The sequence below is a fragment of the Polypterus senegalus genome, chromosome 3, assembly GCF_016835505.1.
Source record: "Polypterus senegalus isolate Bchr_013 chromosome 3, ASM1683550v1, whole genome shotgun sequence".
NCBI lineage: Eukaryota > Metazoa > Chordata > Cladistia > Polypteriformes > Polypteridae > Polypterus > Polypterus senegalus.
In genome coordinates this window covers 54,486,994-54,496,993 of record NC_053156.1, presented here as the reverse complement: position 1 = coordinate 54,496,993, position 10,000 = coordinate 54,486,994, and the positions used below count along the sequence as shown (strand labels likewise).

At 35.6% G+C, this 10,000-nt stretch overlaps 1 protein-coding gene across 4 annotated transcripts in view; it reads right to left on the bottom strand.

Moving 5' to 3' along the window:
• Positions 1-10,000, bottom strand: part of mink1 (misshapen-like kinase 1) — a 232,261-nt gene that overhangs the window by 149,867 nt on the left and 72,394 nt on the right. For all 4 annotated transcript variants that reach the window (XM_039747227.1, XM_039747228.1, XM_039747229.1 and 1 more), the window contains exon 2: positions 2,115-2,180. In XM_039747227.1, the coding sequence (XP_039603161.1) occupies positions 2,115-2,180 (66 nt within the window). The remainder of the gene's footprint in view (positions 1-2,114; positions 2,181-10,000) is intronic.

Here is a 10,000-nt window from a genome sequence, read left to right as displayed (position 1 = left end):
ATTTAGCCTTTCTATTCTTGAGGCTTATGAGTGGCTTGCACCTTGCAGTGCATCCTCTGTATTTACTTTCATGCAGTCTTCTCTTTATGGGAGACTGTTGGCTGTTGTGAAGGAGTTTCTCTTCACCATGGAAATGATTCTGCGATCATCCACCACTGTTGTCTTCCGTGGATGTCCAGGTCTTTTTCAGAGTTCAGCAGTGCTTGCTTTCGTACTTGCTTTCTTTCTCAGGATGTACCAAACTGTAGATTTTGCCACTCGTAATATTGTAGCAATTTCTCAAATGGGTTTTTTTCTATTTTCGCAGCTTAAGGATGGCTTCTTTCATCTGCATGGAGAGCTCCTTTGACCGCATGTTGTCTGTTCACAGCAAAATCTTCCACATGCAAGCACCACACCTCAAATCAACTCCAGGTCTTTTATCTGCTTAATTGATAATGACATAATGACGGACTTACCCACAACTGCCCATGAAATAGCCTTTGAGTCAATTGTACAACTACTTTTGAGCCCCTGAAATGAAGGGATTGTGTTAAAAAAATGCTTTAGTTGCCTGACATTTTTATGCAATCTTTTTGTTCAACACTCTCAATCCAGTTTTACATCTGTGGGATGACATGGAACAAGCTTTGCAGAGATCCATGAAAATGTTTTCAACAAGTTATTTGGACGCATTACAGCCAACATTTCTATCATATATTTTGCACCTTGTCGAGTCCATTAATCAAGAAATTTAGGCTATTTTAAGGGAAAATAGGTACACAATCGTAATAAAACTGTTATTCTGTGGACAAAGTGCTCATGGAAAATGCTTACTGGTTTTCTCCATTATTCTTCAGATATTGAAGAGGAAGATCAATGTGATTACTTTTATATACAGCAGGTATTGCTTGCATTTTATATTTTTAGTTACCCACTTTTATTAGGATTTTTTTTAAACCAATAAAAGGTATCATTTCAATAAGTGCTGGGGCAACTTGCCCTCAATGGAATCTATGAATCTGGTTAGCTTGTAGGTTTTGAAAGGAGCCAGGATGACACCTTTTTTAAATGTAGTTTTAGTACGGAACAGTGTCTCTCCTGGCATAGATGTGGCTGCAATGTATAGATAGCTATGCATGCCATATTCTTGCTTTGTCACCCTGCAATCACACAAAATTGTCTTGCATTGGGGGGTTCACAGTCTTTTTTACAGTGCACTTATGAAAGCAATCTTATTTTATTTAACAGAGCAGACAAATATATTCCATTATGTTTTGGAAAGTTTGCTGCACTTGTATCAGAACTCAAGAAATATATAAGAAAATATTAAAAAATTTGTTAAGTCAAGCGCTATATAAAACACAACCTCTGTTTCTTTATTTGCTGTTGATCTACAGCTTTATTTATCAAGTCATTGACTTGAAATTTGTCACAGTGTTATAGTACTTCTTATCATAGTTATTTTTTAATATATACTTCCCATGGGATGTAGAGGTGGTTCATGAACAAGGCAAGTCTCAAGAAATACTACAGTGCAATCCAAGTACCAGGCTAATTGTGATTTGATTGTTAACCCACTTGCCAGTAGTATGTGGGGCCATATCAGTGGAATTACTGTAATTCTAGATTTGACCAGAAAGAAACCAATGATATTGTACCCAAAGAAACTATCCAAAACTAACAACAATTACATACTAAGCACAATAAGCGTAATACATTTAGAAATATATAATATGTAATTTACGTTTCCACTTTTCCACATTCTCACCCAAGCAGAGTAATCTGAATAGTATTGTTAAATATATGACAGGTGTTTTCTTTGGTCTTGTATTACAAATGGCCGCAGTTTAATACGCAAGAATTGGGCAATAGCACCTAATGCAAGAGACAGACAGACAACTATGTTTTTTTTTTCTTTGAGGAATTTGAAACACAATTTAAAACAACTGTATCTTCTCACCTATGCACCAATAATGGATCATTAACATAATTTCTTATATTGCACCCAGCTGGGCTCTTGTTTATTAGTACATGTCGAAAATAAACTCTCATACCCAACATTCAAATAATGCTTTTTTACATTCTTACCAATGAAAATCTCAAAATACAATGTTTTAAAATTGAGCTCATACCTTGTATACCTGGCCATATGTTCCATTTCCAACAACCTCTACTAGTTCAAAGATTCCAGCAGGGTCCTATAATGTCAAAAATAAAATTAAAATATCATCAATACAGTAACAAATAATTCATATTTAAAATAGAAAATAACCTTAACAGAGACATTCATATGATTATGGAGTATGTCTATCATTCTCTGTCCTATGCAATTTTATGACAAAAAAAAAAAAATATATATATATATATATATGTATTATTTTATTCATTTTATTGGAATCCATACAAAGCAATCAAGTTTTTACAAAAAGAAAAACTGAGTTAAGAACAGATCGATCCCCACCCTGAGAGAGAGAGCAAGCCAAACGTCGTAAAATTTAAGGCTTGTAAACATACCTAAATTAATAAATTCTCTGTGCTTTATGAACTTATTTTAAAATATTACTGATTAGATCCTGCCATGTTTTGAAAAAGTCTGTACAGATCCTCTAACTGAGTATTTGATTTTTTCCAATTTCAAATAATATAACACATCAGTTTCCCACTGACTTAAAGAGGAGAGTTTGGGTTCTTCCAGTTTATCAGAATAAGTCTGCGTACAAAGTGTAGTGAATGCAATCACAATTTGTTTGTCTTTCTCCACTTTAAGCCCTCTGGAAGAACCCCAAACACAGCTGTTAATGGGTTAGGAGGGATTGTGAGTCCAAGGCTGTCTGAGAGGTAATTAAAAATTTTTGTCCAGAATAATGTTAATTTGGTGCAGGCCCAGAACATGTGACCAGTGAGGATGGGACTTGGTTGCAACGCTCGCAGGTTGGATCATGCCCTGGAAACATTTTGAGAGTTTTAGTCGAGACAGATGTGCTCGATATATAATTTTGAGTTGTATAATTGTATGCTTTGCGCATATGGAGCTTGAGTGAATTCTCTGCATTGCTACTTTCCACTCCTTTCTGATATATTAATTGAGAGATCTTTTCCCAGTGTCCTCTTGGATCTTTGAAAGGAAGGGATTGTAAAATGATTTTATATATTGTAGAGATGGAGTCTAAGTCCTTGAAATTGAGCAATATTTTTCCAGCATGGATGAGGGTGCAAGATGAGGAAAGTCTGGAAGGTTCTGTTTAACAAAGTTCCTAATTTGAAGATAGTGAAAGAAATGTGTAGCTGGAATGTTAAATTTGGAATGTAATTGTTCATAGGATGCAAAGACGTTGTCTATATAAAGATCTCTAAGCAAGTTAATTCCAAATTTTTCCAGATATTAAAAACTGCATATGTTTGTGAAGGTTGGAAGAGGTGGTTCTCTTGCAGAGGTGCCACAGATAGAAGCTTCTCCTTAAAATGCTTTCTACATTGGTTCCAGATTCTAAGTGAGTGGAGCACAATTGGGTTATTAGTGTATTGCCGATAACGTGTGTTTATTGGAGCACAGAGCAAGGAATACAAAGAAGTACTGCAGGATTTTACTTCTATTGCGGTCCAAGCCTGTGTATGTTCTTCTATTTGTGTCCAGGTTCTTATCACTGTATATTTGCTGCCCAGTAATAAAACTGGAAGTTAGGTAGAGCCATGCCACCTTCTGCCTTTTGTCTTTGTAGGGTCGCTTTTGATGCGTGGATGTTTTGAATTCCAAATAAATGAGGTTATTGTTGAATCTAATTGCTTAAAGAATGATTTATTAATGTATATTGGATGTTTTGAAATAAAAAGGAGCTTAGGAAGAATATTCATCTTAACAGTGTTAATTCTTCCAGCTAGTGTGAGATGAAGGGTTGACCATCTATGCAAGTCTTGTTTAATTTTTTCCATGCAGACGCTAAATTTTGTTGATAAAGAGCTTTATGTTTACTTGTGATGTTTACCCCGAGGTATTTAAACTGTTCTGCAATGATAAAAGGTAGGGTGTCTAATCTAATATTATATGCTTGAGAATTCACTGGAAAGAGTACACTTTTATTCAGATTAATTCTGAGACCAGAGATCTTTTGAAATTCTGTGAGTGCTGCTAAGACTGCAGGCACAGAATTTTCTGGGTCCATATATACAGTACCATGTCATCTGCATATAATGAGATTTTCTGTTCCAGTCCTTCTCTGCTAATCCCCTTTATCTGATCAGTATTTCGACAATGTATTGCCAGTGGTTCAATGGCAATTGCAAACAGCAGGTGACAAGGGCATCCTTGTCTAGTGCCACGCTCTAGTTTAAAGTAGTCTGAGCAAATGTTGATGCAAACTGAAGCTTCTGGGTTAGTATACAGTAATTTAATCCATGCACAAATGTTCGGGCCAAACCCAAACTTCTCCAATGTAGTAAAAAGGTATTTCCATTCAATCATGTCGAATGCTTTTTCTGCATCCAATGATAATATTATTTCTGGGGTGTTTGATTTAGTTGGTGAGTATATTACATTAAACAGGCGTCAAGATTTGAAGATAAGTGTCGGCCCCTAATAAATCCAGTTTGGTCTTGTGATATTACCGAGGGGAGCACTTTCTCCATCCTTCTAGCTATGATTTTAGAGAGTATTTTAACGTCGTTATTCAGAAGTGAAATTGGTCTGTATGATGCACATTGTAATAAGTCCTTATTTTGTTTTGGAAAGACAGTGATTAGTGCTTGGCGAAAGGTTTGTGGAAGAGATTGGTTATCTCTGGCTTCTGTAAATGTTGCTAATAGGAGGGAGCTAGCTGAGCGGAGAATTTCTTGTAAAACTCTGCTGGGTAGCCATCAGGGCCTGCTGCTTTTCCACCTTGGAGTGACTTTATAGCATCTAGTAATTCTGATAATGCCAGAGGTTTATCAAGTTCCTCCACACTAAAAGCGTCAATTTGTGGTATCTGTAATGTATCCAGAAATGCATTAGATTGTGTATTGTCTTCTTTAAACTCAGTAGTATATAGGGATTTATAGTAGTCTCTGAAAGTGTGCATTATATTTTTGTGTTCGATGATTTTATCTCGTGTTAGTGATTACCGAGATTGCGCTTGCACTTCTTGCTTGTGAATTTGTTGAGCTAAAAGCTTATTAGCTTTCTCCATGTTCATAATAATGATGTCTGGATTTGTAAATTAGTTGTTCAGTTTCTTTAGTTGTCAAGAGGTTTAATTCTGAATGTAGAGCCTGCCTCCTCCTATGTAGAGTCTCGCTTGGTAGTCTGGCATGTTCTTCATCTATTTTAGTAATTTTGCTTTTATCTCTGCTACTTTCTTGGCTTCGGATTTATTTCTGTGGGAAAGATATGAGATAATCTGTCCTCTTAAGAAGGCCTTAAGAGTTTCCCAGAGTATTCCTGCAGAGATCTCGGTTGATGCATTTGTCTCTAGAAAGAATTTCATTTGTCTGGATATAAATTCCGTACAATTTTCGACAGCCAATAGAAGTAGGTTGAGGCGCCATCTGCCGGTTAGTGTATGGGGCTTAGCAATTTTAGCTCCAAGATCATAGGTGCATGGTCAGAAATAACAATAGCATCGTATTTGCAAGATTTAATCATAGGCAAGAAGTTATTGTCTATGAAGAAGTAATCAGTCCTTGAGTAGCAATGATGTACTGGTGAGTAGAAAGAATATGTTCTTGAATTTGGGTTTAAAAACCTCCAGGGATCTGATAAGTTGTGATCAGTTATAAACTTTGTAATTATCTTTGCGGTGTTAGGACTTCCTCCACAGGGGGAACGGCATCTATCACAAAAAATATTTTTTGAGAGAGAGAAACAGACAGCAGACCAAGAATGCTTTCAAAATAAAATACTAAATTAACTTCTCTGAGAAAAACAGCTGGAACAAAATTCAGCATTTCCAAAAATAAAATTTCAAGATGAGAAATTCTTGATACAGTGTTCCTGAATTCTTATTCTTTAGTTGCCAAGTCATTAAATAGCCTGAATGTGACTCAATTACTGTATTCTTTAACAAAAAAACACAGGAATAAGGCTGGAAGAAAGCTTTATATTTAGCCTTGAAATGTAGTTTTTATGTGTATTCAAATTTTTGGCACAGATGAGAAATTTTACTGCCTAACAGTTCATCCCTTCTTAGCCAGTGTCTGCATGCGTGAGCATGAATCTTTCAATATTTACTTGCATAGCAAATACCATGTAAATACAACAAATAGGCAATTACAATATCACATGAAGTATTAGAAAAATATGAGTAACATTTGTTGTGACAACTGAAAAGATGAAAAACAATCCTCGTCACAATTTCAAATTCTAAATCACAAACTCTATATCATTAGATTATTAAGATTGGATAGATTTCTAAAAAAATCAGTTCTAATGCAAGTTAAGAATAACAGCATTTTTCAAGAAATGTTAGGGCTTAATACTATAAAGAGATACTGTCCTCAGGATAAAGGTGGAGTTGCAGGCAAAGTATAGAAACTAGCAGATAGTAGAAAGGAGAAATTGGTCTAAATTGCTAGTTAGATATTTTTTTTGTTATTTGCACTGTTACTTGTTTATTTATAGTTTATTTTTGACATATCTTTGAACAAGTTTATGGATTTTGCCTCAGTTGTGGAAGTATTGTATATAGGCACTGTAAAATTAACATTTTTCTCCTATTCTGTGCACATAAGGTTCCTATGGCTGAATCATTCCCTGAACCTGGAGGGAAAAGGTTTTGTGGCAGAGATCAACATATTTGGAGAAGACAAAAGTGGGCTTGGATACCTAGTCATCATAACTTGACAATAATCCCCCATATTCATTCAATAAACTCAGAAATTTTGTGGTTGGAGACGGGTGCAGTGGACACACACAAACAACTGCAATACCACTGTTATTTGTTTTTTTGCCCAACAATTTTACTACTGTTCTGTTCCCACCTACAAGAGGAAAACATGTTAACGTAATTGGTGGCTCTAAGGTTAGGTTCTCTTTCCATAACAAAAACACTATACAAAATTTCTCTTAATGTCTTACTTGCTTTACTGTTCATATCTTCATGAAAACAATACACAATAGGTCAAGGAATCAGCAGAGTTACCGATTTAGTATTACATTAACAGTTCACTACTGATTCAATTTGTATTGCGATATTCTAAGTAATATGGTTCAATTTTACAATTTTTTGGCAGATTTTTTGCTGAAACCTTTCTTCAGACATATTTATTAAAGATGCAGTGTACTTCCAAAATATGAATAGTTTCTTCTGATAAATAAAACAATAATGGTGAAAAACTTCCAAAGATTCCATTTCTAATAAGTAAGGTCTTTTATTAAATTCTACTTAATAAATGAGCCTAGGAGCATTCACAAAATACAAACCTATATACACTCACCTAAAGGATTATTAGGAACACCATACTAATACGGTGTTTGACCCCCTTTTGCCTTCAGAACTGCCTTAATTCTACGTGGCATTGATTCAACAAGGTGCTAAAAGCATTCTTTAGAAATGTTGGCCCATATTGATAGGATAGCATCTTGCAGTTGATGGAGATTTGTGGGATGCACATCCAGGGCACGAAGCTCCCGTTCCACCACATCCCAAAGATGCTCTATTGGGTTGAGATCTGGTGACTGTGGGGGCCATTTTAGTATAGTGAACTCATTGTCATGTTCAAGAAACCAATTTGAAATGATTCGAGCTTTGAGCCATGTGATTGGTTGATTAGATAATTGCATTAATGAGAAATTGAACAGGTGTTCCTAATAATCCTTTAGGTGAGTGTATATCATGGACACTTTCACCAGAAAAAAAAGAAACTGTACCCTGTCAGAATCATTGCACGTGTACAGGATGTTTCCAGGTATGCCCCAAATATGTAATGTGTATGCTGTTAAAAACAAGCAGAGTATTTAAATATCTGAATTAACTTTAAATACAAATTTTTAAATGAAAACATATCTAGTATGAATACTTTATATAAAATTAAACAAAAATGAGCTCCATAGCTTTAATTATAATCAAATTTCATAAACAAAAACAAGGATTTTGCTCTGGTGTGTTAACTCCCTTACGAATAACGTGCATAATAGCTGTGTGAAGCCTGTTCGAAGACACACATCATTTATCCTAAGTTGTATGAAACTATTGAGACACAAGGCAGTACAGCCATGGAAATTCATCTAAAACACAATTTGAACAACTCAACCAATATTTTGGATTAACGGTTTGATTTCTGAATTTGACTGTAGATTTAAAGTGTTTCTATGGTTGGGAATAAGTATTGATGGTGTAATGTACCTCGGGGTCCAACAGATGGGACATAAGCAGAAACCACCATTTTCAATTGAAATGTACAGACAGAGGTGCCAGCAAAATTATGCAACGGACTTAATTTTAAGTTGCATCCAGAGTATGTTGATTAGTCGGTTAGTCACTATGCAGCAGGATTGGCTTGTCCCAGCTTGATGTCAAGTGAGATGAACATGTGCATTAGTGGCAAGTTAGACAGAACTTTGCCAATGGGGGAAATTTGGCTTTTATAGCATCTCTTTAAAAAAATAAATAATGGTAGTCATAATGATGTTGGTAGATGTTGGGGCCCCAAATAACATTTATTAGCACACATCTGCTAAATAATTTTTTCACTAAAAGTACTCAATGTTAGTGGGCCAGAGAGATATGCAGCATTGTTAATAATGGCACTCGGTTTAGTTTTAATTCTCTCCTTTGCGACTACCTCCAGGGATTCTAGAGTACATCCCATAATTATGACTGCCATTTTAATTAGCTTGATGATTCGGCTGGCTTTCCTTTAAGTGATGTTACCAGCCCAGCACACAATAGCTTAGAAAATCACACTGGCCATCACAGAGTTGTAGAAGACATGTAGCATGTTACTACTAAAAGGAATGTTGTCTCCTAAGAACTGTAGTTGTTCGGTGTTACATCACCAGACCAATTGAACTCAATGTGGACTCCCAAGTACTTGAAAGGAGTGCACTTCTTCTACATCCACTCCCTGAACAGTGAAGCTCCTTAGTTATGCAAATGTTGATATGCAGACAATTAATTCTCTTTGCATCAAGCAATAAAGTTCTCCACCTATACTCTGTCTCGGATCCTGTATCGATACACCCTATTAGTGTAGAATCTGTGAACTTCTGCAAGAGGCATGACCTCGTGTTACATGTACAGTGTGGGGTATACATAATGAAGAGGAGATAAGACTATTCTCTGTGGTGCTCCAGTTTTGCTCAAACCTATATTATTCACTGTCCTTGAGACTAACAAAGTGTGGTCTACCAAACAGATAGTCCATTATTGAGGACACCACATGGTCATCCACCTACATATCTTAGATTTTATCGCTTAACTGAAATGGTTGGATGGTAAAGACGACATTGGGGAAATTGAAAAACAGAATCCTTGCAGGGATGCTAGCTTTGTCCAAGTGTGACTAAGCCTTGTGGAGCAGAGAGATGATTGCATCATCCATTGTAATTGTTCCCATAATACCATGTTCATGTTCGGTTCTCCTATAACTTTTTTTTTTTTTAATTTAAAGTCAGTTTATGCTTTAAAATTGAAATAAGTGCTGCACAAACTTGAGAACAAACCTTTTCACTGAGACACAGGGAAGACCTTTATGGCACAGTAGCTGAAGCTAGAGTAAGTGCATTCCCATCAATGTGTGCAACAGAATATAAATTTATAATGTATGCCAGTATACAAAAACAACATTTATTTATATAACACATTTTCATACAAACAATGTAGCTCAAAGTGCTACACGGTTCACCCATTTCATTTTCATCAAAATAGCGATCAAAAAATCAGTATCCTCATAAGTTGCAATTATTAAATGAGTAAAGAAATGATCAATAAGTACACATGAATGACAGACATCTAGAAAGTGTAGCACAATAACTAAATACAGTAATCAGACAGGAAACTACAAAATTTCCAAGTACCATCTGTTCATTATAAGACATTGAAAATTA